This window comes from Meriones unguiculatus, chromosome 7 (genome assembly GCF_030254825.1).
Source record: "Meriones unguiculatus strain TT.TT164.6M chromosome 7, Bangor_MerUng_6.1, whole genome shotgun sequence".
Taxonomy (NCBI): Eukaryota; Metazoa; Chordata; class Mammalia; order Rodentia; family Muridae; genus Meriones; species Meriones unguiculatus.
In genome coordinates this window covers 43,723,831-43,745,433 of record NC_083355.1, presented here as the reverse complement: position 1 = coordinate 43,745,433, position 21,603 = coordinate 43,723,831, and the positions used below count along the sequence as shown (strand labels likewise).

Genomic DNA, 21,603 nt, shown 5'->3' with positions numbered 1-21,603 from the left:
CTGACCACACTTTTTTTAAGCACTGGAAGTCAGACCACCAATACGAACAAGTTGGTCTTTTCCCAGGTTTCACGGAACTGTCTTATGTACACTGTTTCCCATCACTAAAAGGGGATGCAATTTTCACTAGCCCTTTTTTTGTTTTTTTGTTCTACCCCCCCCCCCCCAGGCAAAGTTTTTCTGTGTGGCCTTGGCTGTCCAGGAACTTGCTTTGTTCACCAGGCTGTCCTTGAACTCACAGAGATCCGCCTGCCCCTGCCTCTCCAAGTACTGGGATTACAGGCGTGTGCCAGCAAGTCTCGCTCTCACTTGCCCATTTTTATGGTACAGAAACTCAGGCACAGATTACTTGCCTATAATCACAAAGCTGTGAGTGGTAGTTGGGTTTTGAATTTTGTGCTCACAAATGGACTGTCTCCGTCCTCAAGAGAGAGTGACAGTGAACTCCACACACAAGAGCTCTGGGAAAGACTCCACCTACCGGGGTGAGTGCTTGCCCTAGAGCTAGCTCCTCACCCAACTCCCCACTCCAAAGCAGACTTCAAAAATTAGGGCATCACTGGGACCAGAGAAACCCCTGGACTCCAGGCCTCAGGCCTGCTCTATGAAGACTAAGCTTCCTTTCAGGGAGAGAAGGGGGAGCACAGAGCTGACCCTTTCTCCTTGTTAAAAAGCCAGCCCCTCGGCCAGGGCCAGCATTTCTTCCCTGACCTCTGACAGGGCTTCAAGCCCCGCTCTTCCCTGGTGCCAGCCTGTTGGAATCCACTGAAAGGCAGCACAGAGGGTGTCTCCACCGTGAGCACCAGACACAGAACAAGCCATGGACAATGAGGGGGACAGAGGTCCTGAACAGCTCCCTAACACACAGGCTAGGAAAGTGCTGCAAACCTCATCCCTCATCTCTCCTCCAGCAAACTGCCACCCCCCACTCGATTCAGCCTGTAACTAGAGCCCCAGGTTACCACGGAGATAGGCAAGCGAAGTGACTGAGAAGGGTGCAGACAGAACGCCTGGTGGGAGGGAAGAAGGTCCTTACCCAGCCAGCTGCCTCTCTGACACACATGTGCCCATAGCAGCTGGCCTGGAGACCACATGTGCCCCCCGATGCCCCATCAGAGCAGCTCAGGTCACCCCTGAGGCACTTCTTGCCTTAAGAGAGTAGGGCCACCAGGTCTGGACAACTTGCTGCCTGCACCTGCTTTGGTATCATACAAGCAAGGAGCCCGCCTGACAGCATGCTCCTGTCCCAGGACACTTCCTCGCCTCAGCAGAAGGAGTGACAAAGAGGATGCTCAGGCCTTCCGCTGAAGTGGGTGTGTGACCTTCACGAAGCGGCGGCCAGCCACACCCCCCTCTCACACAGACCTTCTGCACAGGGCTGAGACCTGGCTAAGGGTATTTAGGAGCTGGAAACACTGCTCCGGAAACCAACCAGCTCCTCCCGGCTCTCCCAGAGCCATCTAGAGAGGAGGCGGCATGTGCACGAAGCACACAATACCCCTGATGCTCGGCATCCTCTGTGCTCACGGACAAAGAAACTCCCAACTTCTCTCTCCAGCGCAGGCTGGCGCTCTCGTGCCACGAGGTGCAGCTGTCCATACTCTCTGTCCCTCTCTGCCTGCTCCCAGCTGTCCCTTACCCCCACCTCAGGCCTGCGGGTACAGCCTGTCACTTTGCTTAGTCTCTTCAGGAAGTTGCTCAAGGTCTCTCATGCACGCACATGCTAAACCACCAGTCCCTCACGCCGCCTCAGGAGGACCTGGACCCTTCTAGCCTGGTCCTTCCATTTCAAAGATGCTCTGCCCCATGCAGCCTTTGGATTTCAGCTCCAAGCTGACCACAAAGCAAATGCGAGTGGGTTCAGCCACACGAGCATCCTCCCTTTCCTGTAGTTCCTAAATCCTGCTGGCCATATTAAAGTCTATTCTAGCCAGCCCCCAGATCTCTCAGGCATGCCACTTCCCACGGAGGGGCGCCTGGGTTACCATAGGTGCAGTTACAGCAGAAGCGAATGATGAGGAGGATTTCCATGGCAGCCTCTATCCTTGCAGCAGGGACCTGCAGCCATTGCTCCAGGCTCCTGGCTTTCCTCAGCAGCCCAGCCACTCGGCCACCTTGCTGGCTGCTGCTGCACAACCTCTACAATCAGGCAGCCGCTTCCTTCCGAGTGCTCATCCAACAAGGGGGAGGGCAGGAGCGTGGAGAGGCAGGAGGAGGAAGGGAGGGGAGAAGGGGGGAGGGACCAAAAGCCTGCTGGCATCCTAAGGAGGAGCACGTTTGTAGCTGGCCTACTGCCTAGGGAGGAGACACAGTCACACAGGCAGATACACACACACACACACACACACACACACACACACACGCACACGCACACGCACTTGGAGAGGCAGGGAGGCCACCACATTCACACAGCACACAGCTTACTAAACAAAGAAAGACAACTGTAATCCAGCCCACTCCCCAAAGTACCTTCCATGGTGACTGACGTATGGCTGTCCTTAGAGTCCTTGGGCCCTTTCACTTTGAGTTCCTGTGAGAGGGAGGAGAAAAATCACTAACTGTTCTGTCCCCCAGCTCCCCTCTCTTACGCTGAGGAAGACAGAGCTTTAGCAACAAGAGGCAAAAAGGCAGACTCTGGATTAAGACTGACTGCTAGAAAGTACTGTGGCAAAAAGACTTCCTCACACCTGCTCCCTGTTGCCCTTGCCTCTGGAGGGCGAGTGTGGCCAAGAGCAGGAAACTCCCCCACTGCCAAGCACTGCTCAGGTGTGTGTATACACTAGCCCCAGGAAGAGACTGCTGAAGTCAATATGCACTAGGTACAGCAGCTGTCCTTTGGGAATGAACACCTGAGAGCCATGGCAGAGGGGGCCTGTACACCTGCACAGTAAGTAGAGAAGAGACGGGCATGGAGTCCACAGGGCAGCCCAGGTGCACCCTCCCCATGCAAGGAGTAAGCCAGCCCCTAGCCCTGTTGACATTCCCCTCTACCTCTCCTGGAACCTATGACAAGCGACCCAGGAATGAGTGCTGGAAACAGAGATCATAGGATTGAAACCTCTTCCGTCTGCTTTAGAGGCAGAGATACCCAAGCCTTTGCCAACAGGACAGTGGCTGCAACTGGAGCTGAAATGCAATCCTTGGTAGGCAGGCCAAGCCAGAGCCGAGAGGAGGCATACTCTCCTGAGCGGCAAGGGGGCAAGGGGAGGCCAAGGTCAGGTGCCTAGGTGGTACTGCCTGCTCCGCCTGGGGAAAGGCAAGGCCCACACAGTAGGGGCTCATTTCCTGCATCGTCTCCAGCTGTTTCTAGACAGAGAAAACCCCCAGGAACTGAGCTTGGCACGTGGGGGAGGGGGAAACTATGACACTCAGTTTCTGGATTCCCTGCTTTAAGGGATTTTGGTCCATACCCCCTCCAGTGCAGCCTAGAGGTATGAAATCACTGCTGCTGCAGATGAGAAGGGCCTAATTGCAGTAATTAAGTGGCAGCGCCAGCAGGAAGCATGAGCGTCATCTTCTCTGAGTCAGGATGAGCAGCCACCTGGCAGAGGGCCATGGGCCTGGCTCTGCCCTCTGAAGCAGGCTCTGGGGGTCAGGGTGGGGGAGCTTAATGCATGGACGCAGGAGAGTGGATGTGTGGGGGGGGTGCTTTTGCATGGATCCACAGAGAACAAGCAGTCAGACACTCTTCGGACCATGTTGACCTCTGGGTACCCAGGGCCTTAACAGCCACTGCGAACACACATCAGGGAGTCCAGCTGATTCCCAGGGAGGGTTGGATGCTGAGAGGAAGCACCAATTCTCCAGCCTCATGACTTCACCAAGAGGTCTTCCCCACTCTTGTCCTGTCCTCCCACAGGCTGACACAGCCATCTGACCCAGGAGTTTGGGAGACAAGCACAAGCCTTCTCTCTATGGCCTCCCATCCTTCTAGAACCCAAACAAAACGTGTTTCCAGAGCCGAAGCATCAGCTCCAGCGCCTGCACACCAAACCCTCAAGTTCCCACTTGCTTTCTAATAACCAAACTGCCACATTTTCCTTTTTAAAATTTATTTTCACTTGCTTATTTTGGCTCTCTCTCTCTCTTCATCTCTCCTTGTCTTCCTCCCTTCCCTCCCTGCTTCCCCCTCTCTATCTCTGCAAACAGGATCTCACTATCTATATAGCCCTGCCTGGCCTGGAAGTGGCTCTACACAGGCCAGACTGGCCTTGAACTCACAGAGATACACTTGCCTTTGCTTCCTGAGTTGCTGAGCTTAACAGGCGATCACCATCATATTTTTATTTTCACCTACCCAGCTGCTGTCTGGTCTCTAGACTGATTCCAGCTTAGGCATGAGCTGGAACCCCAGCAGTTTCAGGAAATTGCATGTCTCCCTTCCTTAACACCAAAGCCAGGGATGGGGCTACTTCAAGGCAGGACCTCCAAAACTACAAAAGTAGCCCCTCCCCTAGCTCCCTCTAAAACAGAGGCTCTCCTGCCCTAAGCTCCAGTGGGTGTTTCCTCCGAAGCTAGTGGCTTGAGAGCATCACAGGGGTCTTTCTGAATCAAGAATGAGCTGAGCTAAGGGGTCCTAGACCACTAGCCTCTCCTTGCCACTTCCTGGAAAGAAGTCCCAAAGCTAAGTGGGGCACAGAGGTGCCCACCTATAATCCCAGGATGCAGAGGCAGGAAGACTGCTGCAATGCTCCAAGTCTGAGGCTGGCCTGGGCTACAGGGTGAGTTTTCAGGCCAGACAAGGCTGCATGGTAAGACTTTGCCTCAAAAACAAAACAAACCAATAAGAACAAAAGAAGTGCCAATGGCAGGTGACTTCATACCTCTACCATACATAGGTGCAGGAGGCGAAGACTTAGCTGTGGAGCAGCAGCAGAAAAGTTCCTGACCCAAGGGGTCCTAGGGCTTCTTGTATCCTTAACTGACCCTGGCTGACTCTGTGAGACTGCAGTCTTAGACATGCAAGTACCTTTCAAAACTGCTTAGCCCGGAGTTCCTCACATTTCCCTTCCTTATGCTAAGTCAGGGGCCCGTCACAATGTAAACTGCTGCCCCTGGCCACCTTCCCCACTTGAATCGGAAGATCCAGGCCCATCAGGGCACATATCTGTAATCCTAGAACTCAGGAGGCTGAAGAAGGGAGATGGGCCTGAGCTGCACAGAGTGAGAGAGCGGGAGGAGAGGCTGGAGGGGGGAAGAGAAAAGGATCTCTCCACAAAAAGCAGGAGCCGGGCGCCTGCACGTTCAACAGTGCCCCAGTCATGTCTTTTTTAGATATGTGTACATGAGTGTAACTGCGAGCACGTATGTACACATGACTGCAGGTGCCTGAGGAGGCTAGAGGTATCAGATCTGCAGCTGGAATTACAAGTGGTCCCCCAACTTGGGTGCTGAGAACAGAATTCAGGTCTTGTGCAAAAATAGTAGGAGCTTTTAACTGCCAGACCGTCCTCTTTCCACCTCATCCCCTTCAGAAAGGTTTTGAGATGAGCTGGGCAGGTCCAAACAGCTCATTCCACAGGAGAGGAAACAAAGGTTAAGGGTTGAGAGGTCATGTGATTAAGTCAAGAGGAATATCCCCCTCCCTTATTTTTTTTGCCTCCTCTGATCCACTTTCTAATCTGAAAAAAAAAAAAAAAAAAAATCAAACCAATCAATATTCTTATATTAAGAGGAAAAAAATGTCAGTTGCAAGAAAGCAAATGTCAGGGTGAGCATCACTGTGGTGAACAGCTTCCCTGAGGCAAGCAAGGGAGGAGATCCACAGTCTTCAGCGGCTTCTCGGACTGTCACCAAAGCCAGGGGGGCTGGGGTGGCTGTGGGGAGAGCAGCCTACCTCAGAGATCTTCTGGAACTGGTTGTTGGACTGGCTGCACTTCTCAGCTGTCTCCAGAGCGACTTTATAGTTATCCACAAATGCTTTGTACACACCGAGCTGGCTGGCCTGCAGGGAGGAGACAGAGGAAGTGGGGAGCCGGGGGTGGGGTGAGAGTGGGATGGAGAGAGGGTTAGTGAATGGATGAAAGCCTAACCCAAGCTCCGAGCTCCGGAAGCCCGCTTAGTACTCAGAACCTCCAACTCAACCAATGGGCTTGCTGGAAACCAGGGGGAAGGCAGAGATGAACACATTATAGCACCCTTTGAACTTGACAGTTTCCATGGAAACTAGCTCAGCCAATAAGGTTAACAAGGTGGTACCAGGGAGGGCAGGACAGGTCCCTGTTGGCATGCCAGAAATGCAACTTATCACAATACTTGTTTTTTTTGTTTGTTTGTTTTTTGTTTTGTTATTTTTTCACTTTAGCACCAAGGTCTCCCAGGGCCTGAAGTCTCTTGGTGCCTTACAGCTCTTCCACGTCTTGGAATTAAACAGCAGGAGCGATAAGGCAGCAGGGAGGATGGGGTAGTCTGCTCAGCCCCCTTCCCTGGGTCCCTCAGGTCCTGTCCCCACCTCCTCCAAGGAGCCAGAAGCCCTGCCTCACTACACACCTAATGCCAGCTGGACGCTAACACTTGTCCTGACTGGCAAAAGCCTTGCTGCCTCGAGGGCCCATCACCCTTCCTTCAAAAAAGGAAACTGAGGCTTGCTAATTTAATTGCTCAAATATTTATGACAAGCCTTCTTTGGGCTGTGTATGGATACTTCCTTCTGAGAGAACAAAGAGTGGGCATGCAAATTAAAACTACAGTGGCATTGAGCTTTGTTCCGAGCCCTCAGACTACAGCTTAAGTCAATACGGCTAATTTGTCAGTAGCTAATCAAACAGCACAGGCACAACTTCAGCCTTGGGCTTAGCAAGTCTACAGCTAACACAAACCACAACAGCACGCCGTCCAACATGGCGGCCACGGGTCACGTATGAATGCTGAGCATGCACAGTACGCTTCATGTGTAATAAAGCCCACCTTGGGGGCAGCTGTGGTAACACACCATTGATCCTAACACTCAGGATGCAGAGGCAGATGGGTCTCAAGGCCAATATGGTCTACACAGCCACGTCCAGGCCAGCCAAGAGTACACAGTGAGACCCTGTCTCAAAACAAACAAAACAACAAATCAACATTGGATTCCAAAGATTCAGCATACAAAAGAGGATATAAATTATCCCATACACATGTGTGTACATGTAGCATATATGTTTTACCATATAGCTGGGCAGTACAATGCTCCAGTTCTAGTGATCCTTCTGCTTCCGTCTCCCGGGCAGCTGAAGAACAAGCAGGCCCTGCCACACCCACCTTGTATTTATTTGTTTTCTGTGTTCCTGGAGATCAAACCCAGAGCTTTGTGTATGGGAAGCAACCACCTTACCATATTTCTCGTTTTTATTTTTACTTTTAAAAACTGTGGTTTATAGGACTGGGTGCGTAGCTCAGTGCTAGGGTGTGCCTGTATATGTGAGGCCCAGGGTTCACACCCCAGCACTGCTTAAAAAAATAGTGATTACTAGGACCCCACATATGTATGTGGGGCCAGCAAGAGAGCTCAGTGGGTGAAATCGCCTATTGCAGTAAGCTCAGTTCTTGGACCCCCAGTAGGAAAGAGTCAACTCCTGAAAGCTGCCCTCTGGCTTCCATACACACGCATCACCGGTGCCCCCACATCTATACTCTCTCACACAATCATACTGAATAAAATAATCTGAAACTGCATGTGGCCCATCACCTCTTTCCATTGGCTAGCACTGCTCTTGAGGAACCAGGACATGACTGTGCCTGAGCAAGGACACTCGCAGACCCCCCCCCCCTTCTTTCTTATAGGAGGAGAGGTGAACAAAGGCTGGAAAACACAGGAACTCTGACAAACACAGTCCAGGAGAATGAACCCATGTATCACAGCCAGCGGTGACTGCTATGAAATGAACACGTGCACACACCTGAGCACTTTTAAATCGCATGCAGTACCGTAAGAATATGAAAGCACCAAAAGTGCAGGGCTCCACACCAAATTCCCACCAAGCTGCTTCGAGAGAAGGGGGGCAGGATGAACAGACACCCCTTCATTTATAATACTCCGTATTTTTTGTTTTGTTTATTGTTTCTGAGACAGGGTCTCATATAGCCCAGGCTAGTCCCAAATTCCCTGTGTAGCCCCGGATGACCTTGAACTGATCTTTCAGTACCCACCTCCCAAGTGCTGACATTACAGGCTATATGAGGCTCCTCTTTTTACTTTCCATTTGAGACAAGGTCTCATGAAGTTGCCCAGTCTGGCCTTGAACCTGCAATTCTCCTGTCTCAGCCTCCTGGCTAAAACGTTTTTTTTTTTTTTTTTTAATAATCAGAAACTTTTACCAGGGGAGGGGCTGGCAAGATGACTCCACGGGCCAACAGCCCTGGCGACCTGAATATGATCCCCAGAGCCCATGTAATAGTGAAAGGAGAGAACAGATTCTCTATATCCCTCCAAGATTGCACGTACACATTATGCATACATACAGATGATGGTGACAATAACAATGTTTTATGAGAGACAGGGAGGGTGAGGAGGAGGAGGACAGAACAGAAACATACAATAGAAAAAAGGAAAAGGTTTGGCATTTCTCCGCTGACCCTGACATGCTGAGAGTCACAGACGCTGCTGTCTACTGCATTCTCTTCTGGATATTTTTGCTTTAATTTTTTTCCCCAATGAAGTAGCAACAGAACACAGCTGCTGCAGGCTGCCTTGGGGGCTTCTGCTTCCAACCACGGTGCTGGGAAAGTGTGCTGCTCCTGTGCCCACTCAAGATCACTGTGTTCCCTGAAGAATCCTTGTTCCCTCAAGACACAAAGGCTGGGCAGGGGCCAGGGTGTCGTGTCCCTCAAGCCTGGGAGGAGACAGGGCCCTTCACGAAAGCTGGTGAGGCTGCCCTTGGGACAGGGAAGCCACAGAGGAAGAGCATGAACCCGGACACTGGGAAGAAGAAAGGCCCAGGCAGTGCAGTCTCAGAAGGAAAAGTTCCTGGGGAAGGGACAAGGGCGTCAAAGTGAACTTTTCTCCAGGGGACCCTTCGCCATTAGTGCTCCAAACCACAGAGATGTGCTGGACAGACCCTCCCAAAGCCAGCACAGATCGCACAATCTCCCAGGAAGGGTCACGATTTCTTCTTTTCTTTCTTTGAGACGGTCTCCCGTACCCAGCATGTCCTCACACTCTGCGTAGCCAAGCTTAGGCATGAACTTCTAATCCTCCTGCCTTTATGCTTCCAGAGTGCTAGGATTACAGGTGTGGCTGGCCACACCCACTTTGATTTAGAGCAAGGTACTGAATTCAGGGCTTTTGCAAGCTAGGCAAACACAAGACAGACGGAGCGGGTACAGCAGTGCTGCCCTCTTGTGACCCAGAAGCCACCTGTGTGCAGGGGTCATGGGCCACATCGGCTACTTTCATCTCCACGGTTACCTGAGGCTGAAGACCAGAGGCCCAGCCCGCCAGGGTCATTAACTGGGAAGTGCAGGTTGCTTGGAAACAGGATTTTGGCACTGGAGTGATCTCATAAAACAAACAGCAGAGATGCTATTTCCCCTCTCTTGGTAATGGATAATCAAATACCCAGAGACTTGGGCTGAAATAAACTGCCTCCAGATGCCTGGCTTGCCCTGGCTCCACCCAGGCCTCAACAAGTAAGCAGCCTCAGGGCGGCAGATACCAGCTCTTGGTGCTGGGAGGTGTGGGGCGCTGGGAAGCAAATTCATAACCAGACCGGTGGAGCTAAGACTAAGGGAACCCTGAACCCAGATGATATGGACGCATCAGTAAAGCTATGCACAGCGGTGGTTCACACTTGCAATCCCAACACTTGGGAAGCTGAGGCAGAAGGATTGCTACAAGTTCAAGGTCAGCCTGGGTTACAGGCACCCTGCACAAAACAAACAAACAAACAAGCAAGCAAACAAAAAACATCAATAACAAAACCCCAGAAATTTCAAACTGCAGAGCTCTGCCACTCTGCTCTGGCTGCCTGCTCGCCCACCAGAGCTTGTCTGTCTCTACACCTGTGAGGGCTGAGAATCGGTGCCTCGATGCCAATCACCCCAGACTTCTGTGAGCAGGAAAAGATGACTAGTTATCTGCCGTCCCTACACCAGGGGAAGCAGCTGGGTCTCCTCCGACCAGGATCGTGACATTCTGGGAAACAACACCTCCTGAGGACGGAGCCACGGAACAGCAGTAACAACAATGGCAACAGCGGCGGGCATTTTCAGTCACTAACTCACTCCTGCCAATGATCCAAATGGATACCAGCAGCCCTCTTTATGGAGGAGGAAGCTGAGAAGAGCGGGGTAAGCTGTTGCAGGACTGTATGTGGCAGAGCTGGGCTTCAAACCCAGCTGTGACGCGGCTCTGGTTGTGCTTGTCCACACAACACTTGCGGCCTTGAAAACAAGGCTGTCAGGCATGGGGATGTCCTTCAACACTCAAGACCTCCCTAGTCCCAGTCAAGGCCTCACTCACTCAGCTACCAGTGGGGTGGGCCTGGGAGTCCAATGAGGAAATAAATAGAGACTGCTGCAGTGTTGATAGCTTTGGGGGAAAGGTAGTTTTGTAAGTGTTCATGAGGGACAAACATGGGGCCTGTGGTCATTCTCTGAGGTCATTCTAACTTGGAAACTGACTGGCTGTTTTACGTAGACAAAGCCACAATCTACAGAGGTCAGGAAGCACCGTGGTATAAAGGGACCCAGAGCCAAGGCAGAGGGCGTGACAGGAGCCTAGGCAACTGGAGGACTTCCGTGATCATCTTCCAACACTGAGCCTCCTCTCCAGCCAGAGGTAACGCTGCCAGCTGTTGGTGCTCTCTGCTCTGGGATCACCCCTAAGTCAGGGCCGTATCTGTCCAAACGCTTCATTTTGCAAAGGCAGCACTAGGATGCAATAGCCTCTCATGTTCTAGGTCTCCTGCAGCCTGTCACATGCCTCTCTGTCCATGCAGTGACCACGGACCTGTATCCTGGCAGAAGAAGCTCCATGCCAAAGCTCAGAGAACCCCCATGAGACAAAGGCAGCACTCCCCAGAAATACACACACGACCTGTCTCCTCTGTGAGCCCTAGAAGCACTTCCAGGACTCTACTAGGATGGGGCTGGGTTGAGGGTCCAAGTCCAGTTGCCCAAAGAACAAACACAGGCCCAGATTGGCCTCCATCGGCTCAGAGATCCCAGGCCTCAAAACGACCAAGAGGCCTAGAGTGAGCATTCCTCTCCCACGACCCCACGGCAACCAGCCTGCCTTGGAGCCGCGCCCTCGCGGGAGACTCACCAGCTTCTGGAAAAGATGGCCCATGGTGACCTGGCTGTCCCACTGCTGCACCTTGGGGCAGAGGTTGTCGTAGAACTCCTTGTGGATCTCGTAGATGTCCTGGATCTTGTAGAAGATGGTCTCAATCTGCTGGATGGTGAGCACGGGCTGGGAGGTGGTGGCTGTGGCCTTCAGGGGTTTCATGGGCTGGACGGAAGAGGGATAAAGTGCAGAGGTGTGGATGAGTGAACCTGAGTTGCTGGCAGGTCCTGGGCAGATTGTGACACTGACTAACATGCAGCGACGCCCCAGTCCTGCCTAGACAAGGCTGCCGAAGGCAGAGTACCTGAAGCACAGCTTCTGTCTCAGAGCTGTGGACACAGGTACCAACAAGCCGTACGCGAAGAGGGGGAACCTGACAGCAGCAATCTGCCACGGCCGCCACAGCGCTCCCCGCCCCCACCTGAGCTCACAACCCCTGGCTCGTATGTGTTCACTGGGCCATTTAACAGGTCCTAGTCTCTTCCACAATGGCCTCCTCATGCCCCAGCCTCTTTGTCTCGCTTCAGTGGAAGGGAGTGTTGCCTGGAGGCCAGGTCCTTAGCTGCTTCCTTTGAGAAACAGAAGTCAGTTCTAGAGCTCAGGAGGTAACACCAGGAAGAGCCTCAAGCCCAGCTCAAACCAGGTCTGTAACGGCAGTCTCCCGTCCCCACCCCCGCCCCCCAAGAGGCTGAGGTAGGAAGCTTGCAGGCCAGCCTGGGCAACACAGTGACAGCTCATCTCAAGAAAACCCAAAGCTAGCTCAGGCTCGCTGATGATGTCTCAGTTCTCGTCACCGGGTGAGAGAGAGGAGCAGGCACACACAAGCCACCCTCCTACTCCCTACATCCCAGGCAGACATGCAGGCACTGCTAAGCGAGTGTGATGATTTTTCAGTTTTGGTCTCAGACTCTTACTCAATGCCTTCTGACATGAAAATGAAAGCAACCCATCATCCTTGCGTATCTACACCGAGATCACTGGGGCCCACAAGTGGAAAGGGCAGCGGCAGACGCCAACTCAGCACCATCCCATCCCTGAGCACTGCCTGGGATAATGGGGCTTGGGTACATTCTCTTCAGAACGTGCATTTGTTATTTTCCAAATCACCCACAATGAGGCTGGGCACCGTGGTGCCTGTCTATCAGCTGCTCAGGAGGCTGAGGCAAGAGGATTGCATAACCTCAGACTTTGATAACTGGAAAACAAAAGGAAGGAAACCCCCATCTCAAATTTTTAAAAAGGAATAAACGAGTAAAATTAACATAAACACCTGGGTGTGGTGGCCCACAACTTTTATCCCAACATGTGGGAGGCAGAGGCATGTGGATGTGAGTTTGAGTCCTGCCTGGTCTTCAAAAAACAAAGAACAAACAAACAAACAGAGTAACATAAATAAGTCACATACAATGATAAACATTAATTTATCAGAAAAACTCCCCAAAGATGCTAAAACTATACTGCAGGGGTGTATAAATGTAAGCGAGGGTGCAGAAATATAAGCAGGGAGGACACAGCCCCCCAAAAGCCAGCAGCCTACACTAGATACAACTGTCTTCTACCTGAAGGCCATACGGAAAGGGCTCTGCAACAGCCTGTGTTTCCCTGCACATCTGGGAGCAACAGAGAGACGATACGGGGCTCAGCATGGGCGCACCAGAGCTGTACCCCACGCTCACAGGAGAGGGTCGCGAGATGCCTACCAAGAGAAGCAGCCTAGTAGCGAGCGGGTGAGTGGCGCTAAAAGCGTTGGACTGGCGAGAGCCCCTCCGCTGAGGGAAGCAGAGCGCCCTCTGTGCCATGGCAGCCAACCTGGGTTCCTGCCCAGTCGTCCTCCACCTTCTCTCTGACGGTGGCTAAGCCCCAGTCTGTCCACAAGAGGAAGTCTCACGTACTGGGACAGTATCTGACTGCTGATGACTTTCTATTTCCTCCACATTCCACAAAGTCCAGGAACAAGACAAAGCCAGGGTCAAGAGACCCACCGACACTCTTGGCAGTAGAACTAAGTAACCTTCAGTACCAAGTCCTTGCTGGAAAACGGTGGGATTTAACCTGGGTCAAGCCAGGCAGTGTGAGCTGGAGCCAGACTCTGCCATTTACTAGTTGTGGGCATCATTCCTCATTCCTGAGTGTACCATCATGTCACTAGCAGACTCGTAGGTGGAGCTGAAATGGTATTACCTTCTCAAGAGAACCAATGGGAAGACCAAGCCTCAGAAGTCGCACATTATATAACCAGGGGCTGGAGAGACGGCTCAGTGATTAAGATTGCTTCTTGCTCTTGTAGAGGACCTGGGTTCGGTCCTCAGCACGCACACAGTGGCTACGACCACCGGTAACTCCAGTTCCAGAGGATCTGATGCTCTCTGGTTCGTTCATGCATGTGGTGCACATAAACTCATGCAGAGCTGCGCATGCACAAAGGTAACAAATCTTTAAAAAATAATCACGTTATCTAGTACTTGCTTGGCATAGAGAAAGCAACCAATATTATTATTCACCTGTGAATAATGAACCAAGTGCTGAGCATACAGCCAATCCCAGCACCCAGTACTATCCCTGGAACATATACAATCCTAGTCCTCATGGGGACTCCAGTCTAGGAGAGGAGACAAATGAAACACAAACCATCCGACACCCACAAGTAAGTGCAATGAAGAAGAGAAGGAAGGATCACCTAAGGCAGGGCGATGGGATGGCTTCTCCAAAGAAGGGAAGGACGTTTACTCTGAGCTAGAAATATGGGGCCTGAGGAAATTACATTCACCAAGATTTCCTTGATGACTGAACTGGAGACAGAACCAGGCTTGGTAAGAGACGAAAGCTGATGGCCATCAAGCCTATGTACAGTGCAGAGATGCAGGGCAGGAAGAGGAGAGGGGCTGAAGCGGGGCTGGATAGACCACAGGAGGACATGCATGCAGAGGGGAGTGAGGCTTTGACCATGCAATGACCCAGCAATTTAAAAGCTTTAAGCAGGAGTGATAGAAGTCCAGAGTGTGGAGATCACATAGGTGATCCATGATCTCCTTTCTTGAGAGCAATTAGACTCCGCTTGAAAAACAAACTGAAACAAATCAAACAACTTTGTAGCCAGAGTGAGTTAGGAGTTCCCAACTTGGATATACTAACAAAGGCGTCATGGAGGAGGTACAAGAAATGGGGCCTCTGAAGCTGGGGAGATCTGAGCAAGTGGAGGGCTGCATGAACACTCAGGTAAGGGAGCAGGAGGAACCAGGAGACAGTGGACGGCCCCTCCTCTCAGATGTGACAAGACATCAATCTCTAAGACCCAATGGACAGGTATGCTGGACGGAGCCCCAAAGCCACTCATGCTTGTGCCTTGGCACGATCCCCACTGTGGAGGAAGTAGGAGATCAGGCCTGGGAAGCCTAAGGTTTCTCAGAAGCTGGCTGTTGGGGAAACACACACTCCTACGCCAAGACAGGCCCAACAGCTCTGCTTCCTCCTGAACTTCCCACTGTCTGTGAAAGGGGAAGAAAAACACTCTCACGTGGGCCAGCCTGCACTGGAGGCATGGGACTTTCTCACCAGATGAAGGGCTTCTGCTCTCGTTCTCCATGGGGAAGGGCTGGCCGGTCCTCACTCAGTTATTTTTATCTGAAGACTCACACACAGATCTGAGTGTGGCCAGTTCCCTCTCACTGAGCTTTGACCCAACATTGCCATTAGGACCAGGGAGCAAGCAAACCAGCTCCCTCTACCCTCCGCCCTGTCCAGCTGCATGGCAAAGGTGAGACAGAAGCTGTCAGGAGAATTCTTGGCGAGAACCCCCATGTGACCTCAACCCCCGGCCTTCGAGCTTCTCGCTAAGGTGGGGGTTGGCTAGTTCTGACCTCACATGGTCGTGCCTGCTCTGTCCACCAGTAAGTGGCCTTTCGAAACAGGGGAAAGAAATCTGCCCACTTCCTCAGACTCCTCCCCGTGAGGGCCTGGCCCCAGCCAGGCACACTTACTAACACAGCCCTGGTTGCTTCTTGGAGCTCAGGGAGGAGGTTAAGTTAACCTATCGCATAGATAAGCAAGCCTAGGACTATGAACTCCAAGGGAAATAGCCAAAATGAAAGGCGAAGGGAAGGCAATTGGGCTAGCTGCGGATGGGCCACGGGCAACAACCCCCAGCTGCACAGGACATGCATAGAACTACAACCCATTTAGTTTTCTCTTCTTTCTTTTACAGCCCCAATCCCCCAAACCTGGGCTCCCACACCTCAGGGTTAACAAAGCTCTTCAGAAAAAAGATTACTAAAGCTGGGCCCAGCCACCACTCAGGCACCAGCAGCCAGGCCCCGTAGGCTTTCCTGCCTGCGCTTTGTTTCTGCCTGTGTGTACCGTCTTAGGTACACAGACCTAGTCCTTTGCATACCAGGAAGTATCAAGGGGAAAACAGACACTTTGCACTGCAAAGTCACTTTCCATTTTTAAAGTCACTCCCTGAGGCATAAGGGATTTGTGGTTATAAGGAGGGGGAGAGGAAAGCCAAGGAAACAGTTTCTCACCTCTAAGCTAGACCACCCGGGAAAAGCGAAGTAGAGCTCCTCAGTGGTGAAAAGGGGGTGTCTCCCCGATTTGTCAAGAAGGGGGGGTATTGAGTTCTTATCTTTGAGGTTTATCCTCTGAGCCAGGGGCTGGGGAGAGTCCAGCCCCACCCCCTCCCTAGGTCTTCTTCCCACCTGTTCCCCCACCCCCACCCCCAGAGGCCAGAGTAAACAAGTTGGGAGCGGTGGTAGGGTGTGCAACCACAGTTGTGCCTTTGGGGTAGGAGCTGTCAGAAAAGCAGGGAGGCCCAGTGATGGCTCCTAAATCTATCTTGGCCCAGATAAGAACGTCTGATGAAAGGAGGATGGAATGTAGAGGCAGGCCTCTCAGGGGTGCCTCCTCCTCTGCAGTGTGCATGTGGGGGAGGGGGAGTGACAAGAACACAAATGCCCCCCCCCCACCCCCCGCCAGCCTGCTGCAGCTTCTAGAGCAGTGCTGGGATTACAGGCACACACCACTTGGCAAAGACGCTGATTCTCAGGCCCATTGGCATCCAGAACACAGGAGGCAGAAGCAGGAAGACACTTCCAAGTTTGGGCTCAGCCTGATCTACATAGCAAGACCAGTTCTCCAAACAAAACCAAGAGGATGACAGGAGCCTTAACCAGTCTCTTCGGGAATAGTCACACCACCAGGTAAGGCTCAGGCCCCTTCCGAAGAACTGAACCAACTCCCTATCTTCACAACAGTCCCATGCAGACAGCACTGCTTGTGAGCCCAGGCTACAGGTGGAAAAAGTGAGGCACAGTCTTTTCACTGTGTGCAGGTAAGGTGTGAAGTGGGGTTTTCAGGCAGGCAGTCTGGTCCCTTTCAGACCTGCATTTTAAGATGCTGGTGGAGCAGTTTTGGGGACAGCAACCCCAGGTCTGTCTGCCTCCTTTCTTTAGTAGCCAGCACTGTACTGTATCCCAAAGGATCACTTGAACTTCTCCACCCAGGGAAAGAGGTATCAACTGTCTTGCTACCATCAGTTCCCTGTGGTCACCCAGACTCTGAAAACACCAATGCATGTCTGGAATCTTCAGGACAGAAGCTATGCTACATGCCTTTTATTATGGTACACCGCTACCATCATTCAACTTTATTAATAACTGCAAATATCATACTGTATCTATTTTGTGTACAGGTTTGTATGCATAGAAAAAGACACAGTGTATTCAGGTACTATCCAAGGTTTTGCAGATGACAGTGGTCTTGGAATAGATCCTCCACAAAAGGGAGGGGCAACTGTATCATTTTCAAATAAGAAAACTAAGCATCAAAGAGTTTATATCTTTCCAAAGACAGTGGTCTTATCTGTTTTAAGACAAGGTCTCATTATCTAGCTCAGGCTAGCCTCAGCCTATGGAGTGCTGGGATTACAAGCACACACTCTAACATCTAGCAAAGCAGTGGTTTTTGAATGCACAAACATTTAAGAAATAATGTAGCGGGTCTGCACGTAAGTGTAACCTTAGCACTTGGGAAATGGAGTAAAGGATCAAGTGTTCAAAGCTAGCCTCAGCTACAAAGGGAGTTCAAGGCCAGTCTGGGTTACCTGAGAAAGTGAGGACGAGACAAGGGTAGGGAGAGGGGAGGCATGGATAAAAGAAGTGTCCCTGCATATCAGCCACACACACATGCAGACAGCACCTAACTGGTACAAGTTTTGATGCATACATACTGACATCCTTCTCCCGTTTGTTTTAAAATGCTGATTTAAACCTCTACACACAGGGAGTTAGAGAGATGGCTCAGTGGTTAAGAGCAATGTCTGCTCTTCCAGAGGTCCTGAGTTCAATTCCCAGCAACCACATGGTGGCTCACAACCATCTATACTGGGATCTGATGCCCTCTTCTAGCATGCGGGTCTATATGCTATCAGAGCACTCATATACATAAAATAAATAAATCTTTAAGAAAAGAAATTTAAACCTCTACACGTACAAGCCACAGAGGGGTCGAGATGCAGAGTGTGGAAGCCACGCGCTGTGCCTGCTATTAACGGCAGGGTAAGGCTGTGTCCTAGCCCTGGCTCCGTCCCAGACTGCACTCCTATCTGCCACTGTCCCCCACCTAGAAGTCACCACTGGGCTTCCCACTAACCTCCCAAGGAGATCCTGAAACAAGCTCAGCGCAGGGCTCTGCAAAGTAGCTTTACCCTCCAATAGTCATTCCTTGAGTACTACATGTCAAGACCTCTGGGACACTGAATGACATGGCATCTCACACCAAGTAAATAAATGTGTACCTGACTTACGAGGACCATCCTACCGACCCATATTCATCTCTGAGTCTCCAGGGTTTTTATTTGTTTGCTCCGTTTGTCTTTTTAGTGTTTTGAGACAAAGGTTTCAGACTGGCCTGAAGCTCTCACTATGTAGCCCTGACTGACTTCAAATTCATGATGATCCTCCTGCTTTTGTTTATTTGTTTTGTTTTTTGAAACAGGGTTCCTCTGTGTAGTTCTGGCTGTCTTGGAGCTCACTCTGTAGATCAGGCTGGCCTCAAACTCAGAGAGCCACCTGCCTCTGTATCCCACTGCTGGGATTAAGGTGTGCGCCACTACGGCAACTCAGGTTTTTTTTTAAACATTTTATGCCATCTGACTGCACAACACTCAGAGAAAAGAATTTACACCACACAACCACTGTGCATAATACCCAGACGCATCTAATAAGCACTTTCTTCAAAGGCAAAAGCATCTGTGTGCTGCTTTTATCTCTGGAGAATGTCTTAATAGTCATCACCGATCTGATTCACACAACACCTTCATCTTTACCGAGAGCTCAGGTTGATCTAACGCTTCTGAGCCACAGCACTTTTAAAAACAGACATCTTCCATCTCACTTTCACGATGCTGTTAATGGTCTCCTTTCCTGGGGAAGAGGAAGGACTTGGACCAAGGGTGCCGAGAACGTCTCAGCTTACTTGACTGGTAGACGCTAGTTTGGGTAGAAATACTGTATCAGTCTGTAACAGAGCATCACAGTCATCACCGCTGAGAGGCTTGTGCTCCCACACCGTGAGTCGATCTTCCTGTCTCTCAGACTAGGGTCATGGAGGGGTGGCATGGAGTGACCGGTTCTCCAGCACTGCTTTCTGTCCTCTATGGGTCCCCTTCCTCTAAAACCCAAGAGCAGTTCTAGAGCAGGACACAGGTTGGCAGGGAGCCATCTCCACCCCTACCCCGACCCCAGCGCCCCGGCACTCACCAGCAACAAGGCTTCCAGCTGGTTAATGTAGATCTCTTCACTGGCCAGAAAGCCTGAGAGAACCAGTTTCCTCATCTCCAGGCCCTTCCCTGCCTCCACCTGCAAGAAAGCAAGCCAAAAGCCGGCAGCTCGTGAGAAAGGGACCACAGCTCAACATGTTTTTTGTTTTGTTTTGCATTTTTCTCACTTTTAACCAACATGTTCAAGGGTGTTAAAAAGCCATTATTATTATTAATATTACTGTTGTTGTTTGTTTTCACACAGAATCCCATTATGTAGCCCAAGCTGGTCTGGAAAGCCACAGCAATACTCCTGCCTCAACATCTCCTGTGCTGAGATTGTAGTCATGAGCCTCCATGCTCTGCCTAATGCCTGACATTATACTGCAGAAACTTTGGAAAATACTAAGACGTAAAAGAAAAAGCAATCACCCATATTCCTGCTACCATCTTGTGTTGTCTCTCCATCCTTTCTCAGCACTTCTGTGCTTAACCATTTTCGACCTGGTAAACTTATACTGTTAACCAGGGTCACCAAGGACCTGCTTCACACGTGGTCTGAAGAGGGAAGAGGGGATAAAGACATTCTCTCATGACTGAGGTTGAGCTTGGTTATAAGGGATGAACAGAGGACAGACAGGTCGCCCCCTCCTCCCCCCAGAGGAAGTAATATATAAACTGAGACAAGGTTAGAAAGAATGGGACGGAAACCGGTATGGGCGCTCCGGCCTTGTGGCCACTTGTGCGGAGATCTTCCTGTCCTAGGGGCTCAGCACCAGAACAGGTGTCAGCTGTGAGCCACCCACGCTTACCCCAGGGGGTAAGGCGCAGACCCAGACTAGATCTCCTTCCCTCCTCCATGACTGTGCCCCTGTGGTGGAGACCATGCCCTGTTTAATCTGGATGTCTCCAACTATACAGTGGCCGGTACAGAGAAAACATTAAAAATTCACCTTCGGTTGAAAATCACGCAATTTTCACCATGCAGGATCCTCAAGCTTTATTCCTGGCTGCTCTTCGGTCCTTCTATCTCCCTTCTGCCATGCTTGGAAGCTTTCTGGACTATCTCCAGAATTGATTCCTCCCACCCAAGTTCTCCTAACTGAACTCTGAATCCTCCCTCTCTCCAGCCCACTGCAGTAAAAATCAATCTTCCAAGAATACCTTCTAGTCAAGGACTTCACATAAATACTGCAGAATTCAATTGGGAGAGACAGGTTCACCTATCTGTTTATTCAACACGTACTTACTAAACGCACAGCAGGCCCAATAGCTGCAACAGGAAGCAAACGGGAAGCCCTGTCCCTGCTGCCACCTGGTTTATAATCTAGTAGGAGAGGAAAACAGTGAAATAAACAATGATAAATAAAAGACAAGAAATTTTGACTTGGGCTGCAGCCCTGGGTCTTCCCTACCTCCCAATCTCTCCCAGGGCCAAGGCCTAGCAAATTCTGCCTTCCCGACAAGCTGGCCACACTCAGCCCTTCTGAAGCGGGGCTCTTTTGTCGCGATGTGGCCCTTGACAGCTCTCCTCAACATCGTGGCTGAAGTGCCACTTCTTCCTCCCACCTCAGCACCGGTGACCTTCCTGGCTAGTGGGTGATCTCCCTCAAGCTTTGCTACAAGTGCATTGTACTCTTCTTCCCCAAGACAAGCCTCCATACCGTGTCACACCTGACCTTCACTAGGAAAGCCTTTTAACTCCTCTCCATACTTCCATACTTGATTTTCGGCCCTCAGACACCCACACTGAAGCGAGTTCCATATTTTCCCATTATATGAGAAACAAATGAGACTTAAAAGAGACAGAGCTGGATCCACCCCAAGACCAACTCCTCCTCCTTTCAAAAACCCTGAAGCTGATTTGCTTCCTCTCCTACACCTTTCCAATCTTGTACTTATATACCTGTTTTCTCAAACAACTCCCTTCTAGGCATCAACTGCGCACTCTTAATGTGAATCCCCAAAGTGTATCAAGCCACCGAAACCTCTCAGGCTACATGGAAAACCCACCCCGGTGTCCCTGAAGGCTTCCTGAAGGAGTACCTGTCACACCTTTTCCTAAGTGGTACAAATGTCTGAAGGCTGTTGCCTCCAGACTCTGACATGTTACCTCACATTTCAGGGAAGACATCAGGGACTCCACAGGATGTCCACATTTTGCTCCTCAAACATATGACCACATTACTTTAGTGACTAAAATGTTGTGGCTGGGATTAAATTTGAGGAAATTCCTGGATTACATAGGTGAGGGCCCTAAGCAGTCACAGGGGTCCTTGTAAGAGGGAAGCAGGAGATCAGTGGGGTGACAATGAGGTTGGGGGTAAAGCCTATATTGCTGGATTTTAGGCTGGAGAATGGTAATTCGGGGAAAAGGTGAAATGGATTTATTCCTTGAGAGCTTCCAGAAACTACGTAAGAAAGTTTTGGCCCTTTGTTTTGGCAGCGTCAGGAACCCAGTACAGACCCACATTAAGGAAGGGCAGAGTTATTTACTGATGGCTTCGCAAGTACCAGGAACTGCCCTCGGTGCTCTCCACTACTATCTCACAATCTGCTGGGTGTGCGCATTAGGCCCTGAGGCGCA

The 21,603-nt window shown here is 51.0% G+C and overlaps 1 protein-coding gene across 4 annotated transcripts in view; it reads right to left on the bottom strand.

The window, feature by feature from the left end:
• Abr (ABR activator of RhoGEF and GTPase) overlaps positions 1–21,603 on the bottom strand; it is a 184,855-nt gene that overhangs the window by 47,467 nt on the left and 115,785 nt on the right. For all 4 annotated transcript variants that reach the window (XM_021636989.2, XM_060387272.1, XM_021637073.2 and 1 more), the window contains 4 exons: positions 19,018–19,116; positions 11,243–11,428; positions 5,837–5,944; positions 2,470–2,530 (listed from right to left, as the gene is read on the bottom strand). In XM_021636989.2, coding sequence (XP_021492664.2) covers positions 2,470–2,530; positions 5,837–5,944; positions 11,243–11,428; positions 19,018–19,116 — 454 coding nt within the window. The remainder of the gene's footprint in view (positions 1–2,469; positions 2,531–5,836; positions 5,945–11,242; positions 11,429–19,017; positions 19,117–21,603) is intronic.